The sequence below is a fragment of the Electrophorus electricus genome, chromosome 6 (genome assembly GCF_013358815.1).
Source record: "Electrophorus electricus isolate fEleEle1 chromosome 6, fEleEle1.pri, whole genome shotgun sequence".
Taxonomy (NCBI): domain Eukaryota; kingdom Metazoa; phylum Chordata; class Actinopteri; order Gymnotiformes; family Gymnotidae; genus Electrophorus; species Electrophorus electricus.
The window spans coordinates 7,590,498-7,613,536 of NC_049540.1; the positions used below are offsets into that span (position 1 = coordinate 7,590,498).

Sequence of the window (23,039 nt, forward strand, 5' to 3'; positions counted from 1 at the left end):
CTTTATTATACGCTTTTCTAGACTCTAACAGTAACATTGGTCTTTATCTTCAGCCTGCATTAGTTGCATGTTCATTTGGACTATTACTTAATATTATCATCATTCATACATGTTGCTTTCTTTTTTTTTGAAATTCATCAACACCTTTTTAGGTTCAACAGCAGAAACTGGTGCCGTGTTTGGTTTTCAGTGTTTCAAAAGACTTGTTTTAGACTTAATTTGCATAACCTACATAACTCTATTTAATAGTGTGAATGTGGCCTTACATTTTCAAAACAAAATGCACAGCAAAAGTAAACAAAAGCCATCAGAAAAGTTGAAAACCTTTTGGAATTTTTTTTTTTCCCCATTCATTCAACTGGAACAGGGGCTTCAAAGGAAATACAAAGTGAAACAGAATAGGAGTACCTGTGAAATAAGACTAAATAAACCCTGAAAAGTCCTGGCCATTTATAACTTCCTGTGAGACTGTTTACATATTTGTATGAGCTTTCACATAGTTTAACCTCTATGGAATTTTCTTGTATCTCTGAAAGCTGCCATTTAAAAGCAGTTTCTATTGAAATGAGCTGAGAACATAAATATACAGTATGTATAATTTCTGTTATTAGAGCTCACACAAGCAAAACCTTTTGTTTAGAAACCTACTGTTTTATTGAATAAAAAACATGGAAACAGTGAACAATATTCAAGATTGTATACTCTTTATAACCAATTAAAACAACCATTAAACCGAGCAAGGCAAGTCGCCCGCTCGGTCATTTGAACAGTAGATCTTTGTGATTGCATAAAAACTATAGGTCCCTTCAGTCTTTGACAGACAGTTAAGGGAAACAAGTAAGGGCATGAGCTGATTAGGGAACTGCCCCGCCCCCGTTCACAAAAAGCATTGCCAGTCAGTCCATAAGAGCAGTAATTTTTCCAGAAAATTTCTTTTTCCTTTGGAATTGGAAACTCATAGTAAATTAATACTGCCTTAGTAAACTGTTTGGGTCCTCACTAATATAATTTTCTATAGAATATCTTTGGCTTGAGGGATGGCAAAGAATTAATTAGTCATGTGGTCCAATGTCATAATTACCACGGTCATCATACCTTTTATATCTGTGTGAGTGTGTACGTATGTGTGTCTGTACATGCAAACAGTACAATTTTGTAAAAAGTTTGATATCAGGAACTGTTGTGTCTCACAGGGGATCTAAAGCATTGCTAAATCCGTTTAGTGTAAAAACAAAGCATGTAAGCAACAGTCTTTCTCTGTGTGTCTCTTACTCTCCTTCATTTTTCCTACAGCTCAACTCGACTGATCTTTTCTGAACACAAACAGCAGAATAGATACAGTCCACTCTAATCGATCCATGCATGCGGTATATGTCATTCCTCAGATTTGCTTCAAGTACATAGTGTGTATTGTAAATTTGCCAGCTTAAAGTCAGGGAACAAGATTCTGCCACAGACAACACATCACACTGCATAAAAATGGAATCTCCCAGAAGCATCTTCAGCATTACTCCTATGTAACAAACTGGTGGCCAACATTAGTCACAATTTCTTAAGTCTCATCGTTGGGGATCTTGCTGCATTTTCTGAAATTTCAAACAATTGAACTTTACAAGAGACAAATGCTTGAAGCATATTCATAAAACAATGTCACACTAACGTTTAATACCACCTCCATAAATAAAGTACTCTGGAATAATAAAAGGTAAATGGACCAAATATAGAATACACTGTTCTCACTCTTCATAATAATCAAAAACAATTTTGTACAAAAATATAAGTTTGTGACATCCAAAACCTTGAATTCAAGTTTTAAAAAATAAATATTTCCTTGTCGCCCAAAGGTTATGTGACAGCCTGAATACCTGTCAATACCTCTGTTACATCTATCTGGTAGGTATGAATATAGACATATATAAATAGAAAGATCTGTATCTGTGTTTTAGGAAAGGCATTTGACAGTAATTCAGTGCACTAACAATGAGTAGATTTATAGATTTTTCTCTGTGTAAGCATTGACCATCTGGAAAAAGAACAGGCTGTCATTATGAGCTCTCCATTAAATACAAGGCAAAGAATATTCCTTTGTCATATTATTTTAAACAATATACTTACACCAACACGCTGAGTACATCTGAACTGACTTTTCAATACTGTAGCAACAATTGCAACTTTTTATTATTTTTTTTAATCCATGAAAAACACCAGCAAAATAAAATAATTAAAATTGTTATGCTGTACACAGAGGATAAATATTAGACATCATTTACTGTTTTATGTGCAATTATGTAGTTCCCAAAAAAGGTGTCAACGTGACACCTGGTTTCCAACCTGTACAGATCTTTTACACAAACAACATAAATACCATAGAGAAGGTTTTGCATAAATAAATTTGCTTCAGGATTCTTTCAAAAAGAAAAATGGGGGGGGGGGGGGGATAATAAATGCAAAATACTATTGATCGAAAGCCCTTTTCTGACCACTCCTGACTACAGTAGAGTCTTGACCCTGTGCATTCTTGTGAAACCTCATGTCCTTTCACCAAGCCCAACAATGAACACGGTAGTTTAAATACAAAAGCAGCCATGGCTTAGAGTCGCCATGCCCCACCACTGTTCAAGATGAACACAGCGTTAATACACAACATTAGAGCACAAACACAGTATTAACCCACTCTTAACATGTATTCCCCAAGCAAAAAGAAATCACGAGAGAATACAGTGCAAAAGGTCTTGGAATGCTAGCAAATCTGTCAGTTGAGTTTAAACTCAAAAATAGCGAATTAGGTACCAATGAAAGTGCCTCGACGTTGCACAGTACCGCAGACCCCTTGTGTAGACATTAAATCAATTTTTCAATAATAAACACCGTAAATTAATACTTATAAAAATGCTGAAACTCTCAGTTTGTAGAAAAGGCTGTTTTTACCTGTATTCACAAATTGCACGATATTAAACAAACCAACAAACTTACAAACGATATGCTTCAATGTATTATTGAGACACGGTAACCAAACTTCAACAAATACATTTTCACTTTTATACCTACATTACAATATAGCTGACATCAATATCTGGGGGTATTTAATTTTTCAGGGATGTGAAGCTTTCATTTTTAGACAACTTCAACAGCAACGACAAATAAGTTTTTTTTCCCTCCTAAGACCATATCACTGGTCATTTCTAAATGTCCAGATTCCTGTAATAGTGCATGTTATTAAACAGTAATGAAAAGCTAACAGCAAGGGTTACCTCGGAGCTCACTCTGATCATAATGAAAAAAAAAAAAAAAAGGAAAGACAGAACATATTCCAATTTCCTTAAAGTGGAAAATTGCCTTTTTAGTCCAAAGCTGGGCTGGTGGTCTTCCTCTGGGCTTTGTTGAGCGCAGGAATCCCCAGAATGAGTCACTGCTTGTGTCCTGAACACCATCCAGGCTCACCAATGGGACTGTGTATCAATTTCCCCTACTAGTCATCCCAGTTGTTAGGACTGTTTAGTATTGCTGTTACTCAGTCCATGGGTCCCCTACTGACCTGGTCATGGTCAAATTCAAAGTGCAGTCAAATGACAACATATCACTTAGTATGGCAGGGGATATTTCTGATTGTTCTCTTTAAATCACGCGATGTGTGGGGGATGAGGCGGCCAGGGCTTCTTGGAGGTCAGAGATGAGTGTAACTGGCCTGAAGCAGTGAGCGATGCCTCTCCCACTTACTCTCTCACCCTGAATGGGGCTGGAGGTATCTGTCACGTGGGACAGGGTTTCCACTCTTACTCTGCCATTCATCTCTGTTACCTTACCACACCAACTCACCCGCTAACGGCAAGAAAAGCATAACAGGGGATCGCGGGTGAGAGATCGAGAGTTTGCAATGAGGCATGGGGGAGAGAGAGCGAGGAAAGGAAAAAATCCCTTTTGCATCTGTCGTCATTTCAGCAGCTGGTGCTCTCACCGCTTTTGGCCATGGTAGCAGAGCTGACTGCTATCTGGCAGCCATTGGTCACATGATTCATGACTTTCTGTTTAAGCTGCGCCACCTGCTCCCTCAGGATGCTGGCAGTGGACGCCAGGTCCGAGTTCTGCGTCTTCAGCACCTTGACCTTCTCTTCCAGGCGCGAAATCCGCTCCAGCTTCCTCTTGCGGCACTTGGAGGCCGCGATGCGGTTCCTCAGCTTCTTTCTCTCTGCTTTGATCCTCTCCTGGGTCTCCAGATCTATCGGCGACAGGGATGGAGGTGAGCTGGCCGTGTCCCCTCCGGGTGGGTGAGGTACTTCGGGGACAGTCTGTGGGGCATCCAGGCCCCGGCCGTGAGGGTGGTGGGCCTGACCTTGGGTGGCGTGGCCTGCTGCGTGGGCAGATGAGCCGTAGGGGACCTGCCCTCCAGGGTAGGAGGAGGACGAGGAAGCGGCCGAGAGCTGGTTTGGGTTGTAGCTGCTCAGGTTGGTGTATATGGGCATCTCACCGCTCGACATGAGGTTTCTCTGATATGGGCCCTGGATGGAAGAGGAGGGGGACAGGGGACCTCCCACTAGCTGGTTCTGCTTGTGCAGGTCAGCCAAAGCCTTGACGAAACCGTCAGCAAAGCCCTCTTGCTCATTCGTGGCCTGGTTCCTGTACAGGAAAGTGCTGCCAGAGGAATTGGGCGCAGGGCTTGTCGTAACCAGTCCCTGGTTAGACTGGATAATCAGGTGCTCCAAATCAGGGGAGGAGAGCTTTAGAAGGTTCATGTCAGCTGAGGACATGAGAGAGCTGTTTGGATTGCTGTTCATGCCCAGGCTGTTTGGGTTGATGTTGCCGTTGGTCCCAGCCTGACCCTGCAGGAGCTTCAAACCAGAGGCGCTTCCGACCGTGCTAGGGAAACTGTGCACGGCCATGTTCTTCTTGCTCATCATCTTGTGGCCCGGATATCGATCGTAGTCGGGAATTGGTCCGAAGTTTGAAATGCTTGCAGTGTCATCGTGATAGAAGGGTGTTTCCATCTTACCCGTCATTGACAAAGCAGCATGAAATCTTCATAATCTGATTAGAAGGAATCGGAGCTGTGCAATTGGCCCATAAACATAGTCCACAAAAGAAAGTGACCCTTAATGAAAAAGTTCAAAGGGAGACCCGTGCCTTATAAATCTCCACTATTAGCCCTGTAAAAGACAGACAGATTGATAATTGTACAGATGTATTAATCACACTTAAGTTTTGAAACGCCACTCTAGTATCATTCCAAGAGCTTCGTAGACTGCGGTCAGTAACAAGCATCAGAAATTAATCTGCACCCTGTTGACCTTCAGCGGTGAATGTTGTTGCGACTATGGCGCAATAACTAACAACATTGCAACAAGAAGACCGGAGGTTCCCAACCTTCCCCCTGGCAACTAGCCCACTGTAACCTACCGAGCGTTCTGCGTGCTTTGTTTCATGATTCATGGACAGAGATCGGAAACCAGTCGTTTGGATACCCCGTGGTGTAATGCGCTGATTAAAACGACGAATCTTAATTACAGTTGGTGCACTCGTGAGATTAGGGCTAAGCGCGCCAAGGCTCATCTACGCCTCCGATAAATATTTTGTTAGATTGTGTAGGCTGTGTAATTATTAACGTCGTTAATACGCCGTGTCCGTATTAATAAACATTCGTCGGAGTTAAGTAATGAATAATTATTACAGTAACTCTCTACCGCGAGTAGGATATGAGCCGTCTTTACTGTCTGTGTAGGAGACAGGAAAACCCGGGTTATGTGATAGCGATGTAGATCACTGGTGCTTGAGAAATAACCTTCTCATGAAAGAATCCAGTGACTCAAAAGTCCTTCGTGTGTATACGATTAGTCAGAGAGCAGAACTGTGACATAAAATACCATTCAACGGTGATACATTACCCACGCATCCTGCGAGCCGGCTGCGTCTCCGTCGAGGTCTTCACTGTAAACCGAATGCGATCTCGGGCGAACCAAACTCCCGCTCCGTACGAAACAGCGCAACTGGCATGTAGTCCAAATTTTTGTTTTGTTTTTCGGAGGAAAATAATCTGATGAGGATTTCTACTTTAAACCATAACTTAAGATGAACAAAACTGCGTCGTCTCAGCACGGTCAGCGATCACGTCCGTCGGTGCTGCTTGCTCTCAGCGCAACTGGCACTTTCCGCTTGACTGATCAGTAATAAAACACGCCCTTCTCTCTGGTTCTTGAAACTAGTTCACATTCGCTGACGCCTCCTCCCGCTCAAAGGTCCTCTTATTGAGCATGTGTGCGGCTCGTTGCGTTGCGTGCTAGTATAAAATTGTCTTAAAAACCCTTCTCACGCTCATCAGAACTTTATTGGGTGTCGTCAGCACTCTTAGCAAATTGAATCTATATATCCAACTGGCGCTGTGTTTTTGATTACTGCAAACTAAAATGAAACCGAAAACTAAGGAATCTGACAGGTAGACAGCGCTTCGTTACATATGCATTTATTTATTATTACTTATTATGCATATGTGCTTCCCATTTTATCGAAATGTAGTGTTCATAATAGTACATAAATGTTGGAGGCTGAGTCAAAAAACACGAACTGACACTAAAGCTTGTAGTTCGGATCTATGTATTGTGCTGTCATCTACCTGTGATCCTGAGTGTCATTACCGCAACCAGATATCAATTATGATTTTTTTTTTCAGCTAATAAGTACCACATCCAACCTCCGTAAAATATACTAAATTAATATTACTAAGTCTTGTTTGTTGTGAATAAAATATATTGCACAATGCTTTTGTCTACAAAGACGACCTTCCGTTTGTGTATCACCTCGGACCGTTTTATTCAGGCTACATAAACTCCGGAAAGTGGGACTTTCTTTAGACGGCATAGAGAACTGGTGTATAGTACACAGCACTCTACCACAGAACCTTTCTCTACAGTCACCAGCCCAACGTATTCTGTCTCAGTTTTCATGCTCTCCACCCTTATATGCCCTGAGGTGAAGAGGTACAGGGTCAGCACACACCGTAGCTGCCGTAGGTCTTGCGCTTTCCAGCCAGCTGTTTTACCGCAGTCGCGGTAGGGAAGAAATGCTCCATCCTAAAAGGGTTCAGGGCAGTGTCTAAACCCAAAGCAGAAACACTTGTCCTCCCTCCGACTCTCACACATCTGCATTAGTTAATCGCTCCAAAGGTGATTTGCTCGGGGTTATTACTCCCCCATCCACCCCCACACCCCCGCATACTCAATGCTTTCCCCTCCTTGCCAGCGTTTGTTTGAGGGTCAGGTGTCCAGCCGAGGCACCGCTGTCTTTTAGACGATTAACCTGATGCGCAACTCTCGACGAGGGCTTTTAATTCGCTGACAGCATCAGGGGATTTTAGTGGGGAAAGCGCTTATGTGATATGCTAAGACACAACTGTGGATCAGAAAAGAACAAAACGGTCCCCTTCATGTAAAACACATCGCTGTTAACCTGGTCAGCGGTTGTGCATCTTAAGCTTCAAATCAAAGGAACAATTTTAACCTCATCGTCTAGCTATAATTAGACATCACATTAAGGTGTATTGACACTATAATCAATCACATTTGGCTTTTCTGTTCGAACTATCTCTTTCGTGATTTGCGTAAGCAGTATATAAAATGGCAAACTTTATTTCGTGCGCAAACATGTTGATTAAAAGGGAGCAGGAAAAAATGAAATCCAGTTATACCGGAATTGAATATGAAGTGGGGGAAGGGGATGACTGGGGGAAAAAAGAAAACCCAAACTTGTCAAGAAAAAAAAATCGGAACGCAAATTTAGAAGTTCAAAGGCACACACCGAACTTATTTTCCATTTCAGAAATATGTTGCGGAGGTGGAATAATATTCCAGCCTATTAACGTGTGATGGAGAAAAGGTTTTCACCGTTGCGCGGGTTTGTGTTCTGAGTTCATGGCATCAACTATCCTTTCTTCTCTATTCTCTTCCTCTCGCCATTTGGACAGGACGGGTACGCCACCTTAATGCCTTAATGACGACCGCGCAGTGATGGCAAATAAAAGACAAACCTCTCTCCTCCTCCACGAAAAGCATTTGGAGTTTAACACTCCTGCAGGCCTGCTATTTATTAGTGGGAGCAGCGGCAGCCATATTATATGTAATAAAGCCGCTGAGTGCTAACCAGTGACAGATAGACAGTGTCGCATTGAATGATATTGCGCTAAAAAGTCCATTAGCTACTCGCGTACACTGTGAGCGTATTATGTAGACTTTTCAGCTGGTCTTTAACTCTCTGTCTGTCTGAGTTCTCTCAGCTTGCTTTGGAGCGATGTGGCGAGGCGGTCACAGCCCGTCTGTTATTATAAAAGTATGTTCAAACGATATACATAGGGTAAAAGTCCTTGCGAGTTGTATAAATTACATAGCCGGCAGGTTAAAACCCCGTTTTCAAGCTCCGAAACCTTGCCTTAGGAATGAAATCTTAACCGATCATTGGACCTATTAGTTAACCGCATCAAAGCTCCAGTTGTTTTGCTATCTTGTTTGGGTTTGTTCAGATGTTTTAAGCTTTTGATGTTTCATTCTCTGCCAAACTAATTCCCGGATGGCTTCAACCGGTCCACCCAGCCAGTGCTGAGGACCGAGGGCTCGTGTGCTCACTTGGCCGTTCCTACGGCATTAACCCTGGTGAAGTAGAGCGGGGGTTTCCGTCAGGACGAGGAGAGAGTGCGCCTAAGCGGTGATCTGGCGGACTCTATGTATGTATGTATGTATGTATGTATGTATGTATGTATGTATGTATGTATGTGTGTGTGTATGTGTGTGTGTGTCTATCTATCTATCTATCTATCTATCTATCTATCTATCTATCTATCTATCTATCTATCTATCTATCTATCTATCTATCTATCTATCTATCTATCTATCTATCTATCTATCTAGAGAAAATAGGGAAACAAAGTGTGGCTCTCCTCAGTGCTATACCTATATTTATTTACCAGCTGGGTTGCCACAGATATTAGTGGAATAAATGACCATGTTCAGGGTGAGAGGCTTTTGCACAAACAAGCAATGAGGTAGCGTCTGAGTATGTAGAATAAACACGCATTTCAGTCTAAGTTTGAGGAGTGGCTGGACAGCCGTGTGTGTGTGTGTGTGAGCGTGAGCGAGTGAGACTGCTCTCGCTGCCTGACAGTTTTTCTGGATAGACCTACAGCCTGAGTAACAGTACAGTGTGGAACTAAAAAGGGGGTTTGAATTGTTGAAAAGAGCTTGAAAACTTGCATGGTCATGTAAATGCAGAATTAGTCTCTTAATCAGTCATCATGAAGACATTTCTTTGAATGTGGTTTGGATTTTAGTCTTATGTACCACACGTTAGATGACAGCATTCCCTTAAAACAGTTATTGATCAAAATAGTATATTCATGAAGTTATTAATAACCACCAAGTAGGATGAATGTTTAAAAGCACAAAAATCAAGCACTAACATGAGTCAGCAGAGGTATATTTGCTTCACTGGCGTTCATTCAACAGGTGTGATTTGGTATGTGGCTGTCTTCAAATTAGGGAATAGCTATTTATAATAGCCAGTGGCTTAAGCTTGTAATTGAACTCAGTGCCTCTTAATTCCTACTAGTCAGTTACGACTCATGTTACTGGAGTGGAATCAAATGTACTTAATGGAGGAGGCTGGTCACTGTTAATGTGATTCACTCAGTGCAATTTATTTTCACCCTATTCCAAAATTAGTTCTATCAACTATCTGCCAAACCTTCTCAGACTATATTATAATGAAAAAAAAAAAATCATCTTGGGTCCTGTTGGTAAGTGAGATCTGATGGAACACCTGAGCTCAGTGTGGTCAGATCTCCGAGGCTTCATTAAATGGCTTGAACACTCATTAGCAACAGTGTGACAGGGGCTGAATGCTCATTGGTACTGTCCATATGCACATGGGTGAAATGGACTATTCTAATGAATGAGATACATCTGTGTTCATTGTCTGTGATTCCTGCACTAAGACACCTCATAAATGCATATTATCACATTTCTCCATGGTCAGACAGCCTGGTACATTCATTCAATAATTGTATTTAATTATGAGACCATCTCTTGTAATGTATTAATTGGATTCCCTAGATATAGGTTGGGAAAAATGCTTTTCTGTGCATTCCATAAACTGGAAACACTCAAACGTTTTCAAGCTGTTTCATTATCATGAAGAATCATCACTGGAACAGCCATCTCTATGCATCTTAGCACTGAAACGAACAGTTCTGCAAACTCACTGGCACTGACAGCGGTTGCTTAGCATTATCTGATGAGGTGCTCTCCAGCCCATAAGATATCGAGTTTTTCATACCCGGGTTTCCAGTTTAGTGGGCCACCTCATTCTGCACATGACTCATGCTCTCTTCTGGTTGCTACAGAAACATCGGTTGAATGTCAAGCCCGGACACCGGCGTCTGCTCAGGAGTGTCTGATGCATGGTGATGGTGGTAGACAGCATGATGCTGAGGCCCAACGCAATGAGAAAACAATCACAATGGTGAAGTCATACTGGATTTTCGTGTCGTCTGAAGGCTTGGTCGAGTTCTCGTCAACATTTTTTCCTAAGTTTTTTTTTTTAAAGGTCACTTCAGATTTAGTTACAAAATCTGTACAGACTTATTTATTTATTTATTTAGGAATGTGTGTTTTTATGTACAATGTATCTCGTTGTAAGTACTCTGTAGGTTACACTAAATTATAATCATGTTTTTGGTGGAGGAAGCAGAGGAAGATTAGGCTTGAAAATGGGTCAAGAGTTTGGACTGGGCTCTCTTGGAGGGAAACATTCGCCAAAAAGTCCAGTTAGACTCTCTTGCTGCTTGGATTCGAGCTGTGAACCAATCAGCTCCAGTTTGTTGCCACTTCAGCCCCTGGCCAGATGCCATGACAGCTCCGCCCCCAGCATCAGTCAGTGTCTCCTAATAAGGTCTGGCAACAGCAGATTTATTTCTGCTGGGTCTGCTCATAGACAGAGGTTAATTACCCACAACAGCTCCCATGCCTGCTGACTACAGACTGACCAGTGTGTTGCCAAACAGGGCCTCTCTCCCCAAAACTGCCACTGCAAAGGTATCGTCAGAAAATGGTAGAGGCTTTTTACTGATCCCCTCTGGACAGACTGTGCTACTGTGCTTTGACAGTTTCGAGGAAAGTGGGTCCAGGTCACTATAGAGTGGTTGTTTTTCCTGCTTGGACCACATTTGACTGGCACTGGTCCATGCGTTTAGCTCCTTCCAAAAGGCTTGGGCACATTATTAGCCAACATTTGGTCTTGTCAAAAGAACAAACATCCTCATTCGTGGTTGATTCAGTGGTGGTACTCTGTGCTTCATTTCACACTATACTGGTGTCTTCATCTGAACACCTCGGATTTCTTCCCCCTCAGAACAGTTTTTCGTCCATAGATATAAATGGCCACTCTGCTCTCAGGATGCCCTCAGAAAGACAGAGGTGAGTGTGCTGCTGAGGTACACAGCATGACTGGGGCAGGCTATCCCAGGAAGGACACCTGGCTGAGGGCCAGCTGTGGCTCCACACACCCCTGGCCTTGGAGGAACCAATTACTGTATCAGTCATGCCTCGTAATAAAGCTCTTGCCCAACCCTCATGCGCTGTAAATAACTTTGGGAAATGGAAGGAGGGGCTGTAACGAGGTGGCAGTGTGCTCAGGCGGTCGGGGACAGGACTATGGACTGCTCAGCTGAAGAAACACAAGAACTAATGCAACCTCTTTGTTCTACCTGTCTGTAAGGCCCTTTTCAGGTTAGTAGCTACGCCAGTTGTTGCACACCCATCCTCTATCCCTAGGCAACCATCGATAGTGATGAAATATCACAGTCTGATTAAAGAGGAGAGACTTGGTTTGAATGTGAAATAAATATTTTATTGTAGCCACACAGAGATGATCAAAAAGTCTATATTTTTGTGGCCATGTTTTGTTCAATGGCTATATCATAAGCAAGAAAAAAACTATTTAAATTTGTTCTTTCTTTCTCTCTCTCTCTCGCTCTCTCTCTCGCTCTCTCTCTCTCTCTCTCTCTCTCTCTCTCTCTCTCTCTCTCTCTCTCTCTCTCTCTCTCTCTCTCTCTCTCTCTCTCTCTGTCATTCAGTATAGGAAGGTTCCCATGGCATGCCCTGCTCTTCTTTTTGTTATTCTGATGGTAAACTGAGCTCCAAAATCTCAAACAGAAAAACTTTTCTTAGTGTATTGCTGTCTATGTGTTCTTCACGGGGGTTTAAGTAATATTTGTTATGCTTAATTCATTTTGACAAGTGGAAATATTAAATCCTTAGGGGGGACTGCACACACAGTTATGCCTAAGTAGTTTAAATAGAACAGAAGCCAATGGGATCGATTTCAACCTGCGCTTTCTGCATGTTAGCAAAAAATATCTGGCCATCCTATTTCTGAACCATGTAAATACACAAATTATGAGAGTATTTGTAGAAACAGCTTATGGAAGCTATCGTGCACAACTAGGGCATCCAGATTTGATAGTTGCAGAAATGCACTTGTATAATGACATTTTAAAAAGTTCATTATACCAGAATAAACTCTGCAAAGCTTTATATACTCAAACCGATGCAAGGGTTCTGGTGTGAAGAACAAAACCCCTCCTATGTCTCCAGTCTTTTTAAAAAAAAAACATTTTTTAATAGGTATTTCATGTGTAGAAGTGGAGCTGGCAGCTGCTCCACAGAGAGGAATGGAGGCTGTGATAGCCTATACGTGCTGTTTCCCCCTTTTCCATCTTGACTTCCTCTGAAATGTAGCCTGTGTGTTTTTGTTTTTTTCTCTCTGAGTAGTCAGCTGTGATTTAATGGGATGTGATCTGTGACAGCTGAATCTGAGTAGCCTGCACTGTATGCGTGCGTGTTCGTGTGCTTGTGTGCGTGCGTGCGTGTGTGCGTGCGTGTGTGTGTATCTTCTGGATTCACAGGATACACATGATCTTCAGCTGTCAGACTGAATATTTGTGCATACATATACCAGTACATTAGATCTCATCCAAGTGAGATGCATCCACCAGTAGTGGATGTGAGCTTTGGGTAAAATAGGATGAAATCTTGTGAATTTTTTACCTGCTTGGATGTTTATTAAACTAGGTGTGGATGATACTGGTGACAAAATAATATCATAATACTTTGATACAAGACATGTTCAGGATAAAAAATCAAAATCACACTATGTAGTTGTTCTAATATTTGCTAAATAGTCTGAACAGACAGTACACCAGCAAAATAATATTGTTAATTTAAAAAGAACAGACATCTGACAGTCTGTCACCACTTGTTGTTGTTCTGGAAGTACTGATGTTACCGTGGTATGCTCACATCTTTTGATGTAATTTATTGTGATAATGATAATGTATTATCATATGCCACTACAATACACATAGTTTAACACTGCTTATGGTATGAAAAATGTGTAAAAAAAAAAAAAAAAAAGTATTTTCTAATGTGAGCAACAGCCCTCAGGAGTGCAACAACTCAGAGTCCATTTGAAAGATGGCGGGCATGTCCGGGAACATCATATACATTGTGAGTGTTGAGTATTTTGGTTGCGAGGAAGATTGTGGTGTCTTCCCTGGCAGTGTGTTTACTCTGGTAGGGTGCAGGCTGGGAGGGAGGACAGGGGCAACACGCAGACTACCCATAGGTCAGTGAGGAGCCAACGCTCGGTGAACGTTAAAAATGCCATTTTGAAAATGACAGACTGGCATAAACATGTCAGAGAGGCATGTGTCGGAGCTGTGGGATGGCAGTTGCTTTTGCTGAACGACTGAAGTAATTATGCTCTGTGGGCAGAAGGTGAGGGAAAGGATGATGCACTGCATCATCATCATCATCATCTTGCGTTCAGCACTCTAATGTAGAAAATATATGGCAATAACACAAAATAGGGGAATGAGAACCCTGTTTGTAACTGTAGGTGGGGAGAGAGAGAGAGGGAGAAAAGCTTCACAGTGGACTCTCTCATTGTCTCTCAGTGAGTCAATCCTCTCTTGTAATTGTGTTCTCAGGATTTGATGCACAGTCATACTTTTGTGCCGTAACCGTTGGTGGCTGTCAAAATGGGTTCACTGTTCGCATCTCTGTTAAGGTGGCAATGAGGTTTTTTCTCGTGTGTGTGTATACTGTGTTCACGGAAATGATGATGAAGGGTGTGTGGGGTGGAGTAGCTAAAGAGTAGTTGTGTGTGTTTGTATGATGGACTGTAACCTTTTCCACGGCGATACAGTGGGTTCGCTACAGTGTTTTCTTCCTAAAGTAGATTATTTTTTTGGTGGGTATATGATTTGGAAGCAGCACTTGTGTGAAAGAATTATTAAGATAGAACTGGAATTTAGTTTCACTTTGTCTGTTGTAAAAAGCACAAATAAAATCGAAATTGAATTGAAACTGTGATTGCCACATAAGCATACATCATTTTAGGGTGAGGTTTTCTTCAATGTACTACAATTAGAGGTTTAAACACTGCTCTCTGTTTGATGGGCAAACTTTAGAAAGAACGATTTCAAACATTGTTAACAAATTTCTGTTAAAAAGGTACTATGAGAAAACAACAATAATAATAATAGTATTTTGCGAGATTCCTCAGCCACAGAGAGTGAAAACACCCATCACTTCTGATGGGTCCCTTGCTGCATCAGCCTGTAGGTGGTGGCATGACATGTTGATATTCACCAGCATGTCTAATGGACTGTCCACTACCATCCAACCTGCAGTAGGTTGGATAAATTGACCAGAAATCACTTTTGACAGCCCTGTGATAGGGGTTGACCCCTTTGCTGGTTGGGCAGATTTGGTCTGGGATTAGTTGTAAGCTGTCATAATTAGGGCTGACTATCCTGCAAGATGGCTGAGTCTTCACTGGGGGAAGAAGCACATAAATCTTTCACATGATGAAAACGCCAAAGTAAATTGATGTGATCATACGCCATTAAAAATAGAATTCCACCATCACTCGAAAAATCCTTTCAAAATATGAAATTACATTTCAAATGACATTTTTACAGATTTGTAAAAAGAAAACTACACATAATGTATTTTTCTTGCATTTAAGTCAGGGATTGGAGATCTCCCTTTCAGTTCAAAGTTCAACTTAAACTTGAAAATAAAAAACCTTGTGTATAAGGTTTAGAGTTGAGTAGGATAGAGTAAGTAGACTCAAGTGTGAGGTAAAGCACACCAGCTTGAGGATGTGTGTGTGAGAGAGAGACATATACGTACAGTACTGTGGAAAAGTCATAGCAATTTAAAAAAAATATTCAAACATTAACACAGTTGTTTTCTAAAGGTTATTGATATCATATGAATTGGACTCCCAAAGCTGTTCTAGAAAAAAAAGTAAACATTTCAGCATTATGCAAACACACTAAAGCTCAATTAAGACTCACATCTGTCCAGTTCCAGACTGGGCAGACTAGAGCCCTGCGCTCAGCACAGCTCCAGCACAGCTGCGGTAGGTGCTGGTAACACCAGGGTCATCAGTTCCAATCCCAGGGAGCACATGTACAGTCTTATTCATAAATATATGTAAATTGCTCTGGATAACAGCACCTACCGAATAATATTAATGTTTACAAATGTTTGTGTGGCATCACTTGGTTGGGGAGAAAGAAAATAGGCGCAACCCTAATCAAAGGATGAAGCTTGAATGAACTTATTACGCTGCCACATTTTTGTTTATGCAAATAAACACTTGATAACTAGTTTCATGTCTCTTAGGTGGCATACGTCTTGTACAAAATATGAAATCTCAAATGATTCTTATGAAGTGTCACACTTTCCCCCATATAATTACAAGAATGTGAGCTCTGACTCAGAACAAGAGGTACTGAGAACCTTTTTATTCCTTTTAGTTGAGTAATCATCATGATGATATAAAAATAAACAAACAAACAAACACACACAAACCATTAAACTATTGCACAAGCATCACAGGACTGGAGTAGAAAAATCTTAGTTAAACTGGGGAGGTGTTTTTTGCTGACTCTGTGTGTGTGTGTGTGTGTGTGTGTGTGTGTGTGTGCACAGATGATGGGTAGATGGCACTGGGTGATTCGGGATGGGGAGGGGAAGGTTTCCAGGCTAAACATTAACAGGTTGAAAGCTCTTTCCTAACATGAATTCTGGGCCTTGTTAGGCCACTGTCCCTTGTGGACCATTGGCAGGATTGGATCACCGTGGCAACACTCTCTCCGGTCTCTGCCCCTAACCATGGCAGAACACAATCAAGCCGTCCTGCTATAGCTCAGATGAGCTGATTCAGTTCCACCCAGCGATCTCACAACCCACTCACCAACCAGCTAGCACTAATATACACATATACAAACATTCATATCGTTGTTTTTAGGGGATTTATATTTATACTCTATGTATCACTGCCTCTAAACCCTAAAGAACAGAAAGAAATATTTTGGATCTTTCAATTTTTCAAATAAAAGCTATATTTTATCTTAAATCTGTACATGCATGGGCCTATGTACACACTCGCCTTCATTCACACACACATGCACATACTCATTCACTTCACAAGTGTGTGTTTTCCCTGCTGACCTAGGGAGGGTTTTTTTCAACCTAGTGTTTTGGGTAATTATGATGACTTCATCCAGGGGGGTGTCAGGTGTTGTAGGGGGATGGGGGACAACACATGACAGTATGTGAGGTCATTAAAATACGCACTTTATGATAATCACGGCCTCTCAAAATGTAAATGTGTCCAGGTGATACCCCTGCTTCTCTAGAGAAGGCAGTTGGGGCCGTGACCTACACCCTGCAGTTACAGTAAAAGCAGACTCTTATAGTATGTGTACTAATACTTGAGTTATTACACAAGTCTTTATAGACTTAAGTACTCTTAATCCATTGTGTGTCGTCAAAACAATCTTGAAAACAAGTATGTGTAAGGCTGCAGTTAATTTGAGTGCAAGGATCCTCTCTGCCTTAAAGTGGTTTTACAAGAAAATTGTTATATTTCGTTACATTTCCTGCCAGATTAAACACTGGTAAATCACTGCAGACTGATCCTTATTGTGTGTAGGCCAGTCTGAGTGATGTCATTCACAATTCTACTGAATCATTTCTGGTCAACTGCTGAAACTGAATAACTATTTACTAGAATCACTTGAAGTTTCTGCCATAGAGATGAACGAAAAAAATCCAAACATTATTTTAAATGTAGCACACAAAGAGTGTGGGATATTAATAAATCATTCTGGCAATAAATGTTGTGGTTTGAAAATGTAACAGTGCTTATGTTACACTTGTAGAAGGAAATGATGAACAATGGATTTCACAATAGCTCCAGTTTATTGATACAGGTTCTTTGATGCGTATCAAACCTCCAGGCATTTGATGAGCCATTACATTTGTTGCATGGTGTGTATGTGTGTGTAATCGCTCAGGCTTCAGAGTTTTCTCCTCCTCTCAGAAGTAATGTGGCAGGTTTTCAGTGAGACAGTGTGATGTGATCCCTCAGAACGAGGGCAAACAGCCTCTCAAGCCTGGGCATGAGTCTGCTGCCCGGAACACCTAAAACTCAGAGCCCTGCAGCACAGAGAGAGTTAGTGTTGGAGCACACACAGACACAGCACTGGAGAACAGACAACCAGAGAGTACCATTAGAACATCACAGCCAAGCTACCCTGCATAGTATCTACAATAAAAACATTCTTAATCCGAAAGCAGTCTATTACACATGCAAACTTTTGCAAATATCACCGGTTTGTTGGTCAGATTGCATGTACATAATAATAGTACAACCTGAAATTGAGTTAGTTTGTGGTTATGTAATCAAAATTATCAGCATCACTGCTAATACCAGTAATTTCATGAAAATCTAAGAAGAAATAATAATAATAATAATAATTATTATTATTATTATTATTATTATTATTAGTAGTAGTAGTAGTGTCTCGGTATGGCCCCTCCTCTGTGTGTGTGTGTGTGTGTGTGTGTGTGTGTGTGTTTGTCTGTATGGCCACACCCTCTGTGTGTTTCTCACCTGCTCATTGTTGTGTATTGTTAGTGTGCTTGAATATAAGTGTGTTTAAGTATGAATGTTGTCAATGTTTGAACCCTGTTAGCCTGCAAGCCACGTACTTGTTTTGTGTTGCAATAAATGCATCATTGTGTTTTACACGATTCGTCCCGGCATCCTGCTCTGCATCCTTGCGTTACTAGTAGTAGTAGTAGTAGTATTGCACACATTGGAATCATTGTACTAATCATTGTACTAATCCAGTTCAATTACTGACAACATGTGTAATCTGTAAATGTCAGTTGGATTTTGCAGACCTAGATCTTAATTTAACAATCAGTCCTTCAGCAAAGTGTAGACAAGTACCTCTAACAACTTTATAAACCTGACTTCCTTCATCTTCCATTTTGAGTGACCATAATCTGGTTGATGCTTGCCATTTATTGGCCTAGTAGTGATACAACTACATAAATGGGGGTGTTTTAAAACAAATATCATGTATTTGAGGGCAGTTCATGTAAATGAGGCACCGGTGTGCTGGTGCTTGTTTGAAGATGATTCGTCAGTTGCACTCATATCACTGTTCATTTTGAAGTCGTACAATACGATTTCAAGAATCAATCCTGGAATAGTTTGTACGCAACTCTGACAAATAAAGGCCATTACCTGTCAGTTTCCTGCCACCTGTCTGCTGCTCCACTGGTCACATTAGCCTAAAAAAGCACCCCAACTCCTGGCAAACACTTCATACCAGTACCTGTTTGATCTCAGTTTTACTGAAACTTCTTCCTGTAATGATGTGTGGGTTTATAGCACTTCTTTTCTTTGTGTCCTTAGTAGTCTAATAAAAACATCTGTGGGGCAATTTCATGCATTGTTACAGTGTCAGCACTCATTTAGGAACCTCTCAGAGGACATTTTACAGCCACACTGTTTGATTAATGCTGGATGTCTTGCTTAATAGCAGATAGCTCAATAGCAGCGCACATTCCTGTAAATTTGCAGATCATGGCCAGGCATAATGTATGGCATGTGTATCACCATGATTGGCCCTTTCAGCTGCAGCTAAGTCCAGCTTCCACTCCTATAGTTTTGACTTTGTGGATGTTAGGAGGGCATGTATTTCTCTGATTTTGAGCAATTAGGCCATCCAGTAATAAGACACAGCATCTGCATCATCAGTACATGTACCTGTAAAGGCCCACAGCATGAGACATGCATGTTTTGTTTCCTCTTTTCTGTTTTTTGCATCATGTTTCTCATTTTAAAGTCTTTATTAATTTTCTCGGACTACTGGTCAACTAGTTATGTCAGACCACTTGCAGAGTGACACGTTTCCCAAGTTTGTCACATATACTGACGATTGTCATTGGTCTAATTGGGTCATGCGATCTTAATTGGAAGACGTTTGGCCTAATTTATAATTGAGTAATGAACTATAGTCACCTGATTGCTCACACATGGATCTCTTCTCTACTGAACGCCCACTCAACCCAGCTTTCAAGACATCCTCAAGATGCCCCTGGATGTTGGTCTTAGCCAAACACTCAACCCAGTGTTTATGCACCATTCCTGACTAAACCTGTGTGCACCTTTCTATTCACTACTCTCCGGTTGTCAGCAGGATCTGGGTGATTGTGGACTGACAGCTACTGTATTTATTTCAAAAGATGAGTATGTGACATGTCCTGTGGTGCTCTTGTTTCAGTTGCATGTGCTGTGAGGCTTTCTGGAGGGGCACATGAACCTTCTGAAATGGGAATGGAGCGGAGGAACTTTGGAAGGCACACGCACAGGCTGTTTTCTTCCTGCTCATGGACCGCTCCCAGCTAATGCCTTATACCACAGCAGAGTGAATGGAAAAGCGACAGTAAAGGGGGTGAGACAGGGCACTGAAGTCATGACAGAGTTGTCATGTCGTAATTGCAGAAACATTCATTTTTATTTTCATTGCTTAGCAACACTGTGTGTGTGTGTGTGTGTGTGTGTGTGTGTATTGCACCATGTCCCTCTCTCCCTCTGTGCAGATGTAATGAGAATGAACCATTTCCTCCAAAATAAGCACAGTATATGGGATTTTTACTTCTTGAGCAAGTAACAGGATGAGACTAAATTTGACTGAGAGTGGTACCAGGGCCACATGCTCAAGCTTCTCTTCCCAGCATGCATTGTGCAGCTCCTGGGCAGGCAAGGCTCCAGAGAAATCCCCAGGCTTGCCATCCTCCTCCTCTTCCTCATCATCATCATCATCATCATCATCATCATCACCACCACCACCACCACCACTCAAACACGCAAACACTAAAAGGACATTGTATTCACTGTAGAGCAAAAGTTTTCTCTGCACCCTTTCACTTGCAAAACATGCTGCATTATGGCAGTCTGTACGTCTTTATGGGGTATGCAAATTGTTCCCATCCCGCAGGCTGGTTGCAAGTGCAGACTTCACTGCACACACACGCAGCGCCAATTAATTGGGCATTCAAACAGTGATGTGCTGCCCAGGCACTGGCACAGAGAGGCTGCATGTTGACATCCAGTCGAGTGTGCCCTCATCCCCTCAGTCGACTAGCCCGGCGGCTCTGTTAAGTTAGTGGCTTGGCTCTGATGGGCGCTTGATGGAGCAGTGGCTACAGTGGGGGGAACAGCGCTGTGCATACACACATGAACAGACCCAGCTGCGTCTGTTTCCCTGGAGAGACGCAGCATTCAGGACTCTGAGACACAAGCAGATAGATTGGCAGTAGAGAACTGCTACTAGTTAAGTGGAAAAAAGGCAGAGGAAAAAGACACTCGAGAATCTGTAAGTCGCTTTGTGACCGATCTGGTCGTCATAGCTTGGCTTTCCAGTTGGTCCGTTTGGCGCGAGATTCAGAACTGTCCTACACGATACCCAGTGAGCATGTGGTTACAATGTAAAACAGATAACACATAATCAAAGATCAAAGTGCTTCCTTGTGCATTTAAACACACGCACACACGCGCGCACACACACACACACACACACACACACACACACATACATATATATACACATATATATATATATATATATATATATATATATATATATATATATATACATATATATATATATATATATATATATATATATACATATATATATATATATATATATACATATATATATATATATATATATATATATATATATATATATATATATATATATATATATATAGAGTATGGTTGTTATTATTAGAATAAATAATTGCTGTTGCCATGAGACGCATGGCCCACGTCTTGTGATTCATCTGCAGATGTAGTTCACATTTATTATTGCATAATGCAGACCGGTTTATCCAGCAGTAAGGACGTCCCCGGGCACAATGGCTCTGATCGGCAGCGTGCCTAGCATTCTCCGCTGCTTGTCCATGACGTATGGCTACTGTCCCCTGCGCCACATCTGTTTGGTTTTGGTGACCTTTCAGTTCAAGCGCGCACGAGAACAGCCTCGGCGTTTTATTTACGCAGAGCTAAGGTCCGAAGCAAAGGCACTACGTACCCTACATACATTTATATACACATATACATTCGTTTGTAGAGGCTCCTGCTGTTTAAAATAAGTGACAGTGAAGATATTTGGTCTCCCAAACGAGCGATGCCTGGCGGTAAAGGATAATAGGCTCATTCCTCAGACAATCGTTTTATCCCGGCTAGCACGGAGCCGTCTGATCTGAACCTAGCCAGAGCAACATAGGGTGGCAAGGTGCATCACGGGCTTCTGGCAGACCCTGAGAGCGACTGCGGCTTGTGCAAAGAGAGCAAGAGACGGCAAGGCAACAACAAGCGCACTAATCACCGTTTTAAAATTCATTAAACACACGGGCGCGTACGCGTACGCACGAACAGACGAGGCTGAATGAATCACACCTCTCCAGTGAGCGCGCGCCTCTGGAGACCGAGCGAGCCAGCCCACGTATCGGCCGCGCAGGTGGAGAACTCCGCGAAGCCTGGATACTGAAGAATGCGCGCTCGTGTGTGTGTGTGTGTGTGTGTGTGTGCGCGCGCGCGTTCTTGCCCACTCAGCTTTGCCGTCTCTTTGCTGCTGAGATCTGACACCTGCTGATTCACCATCGAGACTCACCTTAGTCATTTACCGCAATAAATAAAGCCACCAGGCACAGCACGCCGGCAGTGCCAGCTAACGCGCTCCTTAGGCTGCGCACGGGCTCCTAGCACACGCCATAGACTTCTCTGTTATACGAACTACCGCAGGTACTCGCCGCTTCAAGCTGCTCATGAATTTCTTACTGAGATGCAGTAGAAAAAAAAAGAACTTATGACAAAAACAGCATTAGGGAAAGGTTACGTTCCAAGACAATGTCTTTTTAAACATGTTTTACTGTGTTTTATTTCTGTGTTTGAAGTGTAGGGCTGTATGTTAAGCAGTGTTTAGAGCAGCAGGTGATGATTGTTGAGGTTAAAGCTCTAGGGGCTATTTTTGGCATGGAGGCACTGCTGCATCTTACCTAACATCCAGGTAAGAGAGCTCATTTCCTGTTCTGTTGTGATATTGATGGGTTTCAGGTTTCCACCTGAGTGAACAGCACCTGTTTCCATACCTGAGAGCTGCCATGTGGAGTGTTAGGCTACTGTTTAGATTCAGCTGGCATCTTTATCATCCCTATTGTGTCTCAGCCTGTTGTGAAAAGAGCACACAGTGTCTCTCTTGACCTTCTCTCGTGTTGATTTTAACAACATGTTCTCTTTGGCAGCAATAGCTTGAATGTAACTCACTGAGAGCCAGTAATCTGCTTCTTCTAAGCAGAAGCTTATTTTTCTCAGTTTCTCCCACCAAAAACAGATGTAAGTATTGCTTTGTAAATGAAGAGTGTGATGTGAGTATGTTGCACTTCATGTGCTGTAAGCTGCGAGGGAGACTTGAGTGATGTCTAGGCGGTGCTTGGCTCAGCCTGCGTGTTCGATGTGGGATTTTCCCACCAAGGCCAGCGTTATACTGACATTGGCATGACACACTGGGTGCTGTAACATTATTCATTAAAGCTTGCTGCTCTGTTTTAGATGATGAGAGG

At 42.0% G+C, this 23,039-nt stretch overlaps 1 protein-coding gene and 1 long non-coding RNA gene across 2 annotated transcripts; one reads left to right on the top strand and one right to left on the bottom strand.

The window, feature by feature from the left end:
- Window positions 1-630: 630 nt before the first annotated feature.
- june (JunE proto-oncogene, AP-1 transcription factor subunit) lies at window positions 631-6,138 on the bottom strand. The gene is made up of 2 exons (XM_027018841.2): window positions 5,877-6,138; window positions 631-5,141 (listed from the first exon to the last, which is right to left on the bottom strand). Exon 2 carries the CDS (start codon window positions 4,992-4,994, stop codon window positions 3,936-3,938), a length of 1,059 nt encoding a protein of 352 aa, XP_026874642.1. The 5' UTR covers window positions 4,995-5,141; window positions 5,877-6,138; the 3' UTR covers window positions 631-3,935.
- Window positions 6,139-11,681: 5,543 nt separating this feature from the next.
- On the top strand, window positions 11,682-20,572 carry LOC113582835. Its single transcript, XR_003411191.2, has 3 exons — window positions 11,682-11,759; window positions 19,691-19,861; window positions 20,010-20,572. It is a non-coding gene; the product is annotated as an uncharacterized LOC113582835 (long non-coding RNA).
- Window positions 20,573-23,039: the final 2,467 nt, after the last annotated feature.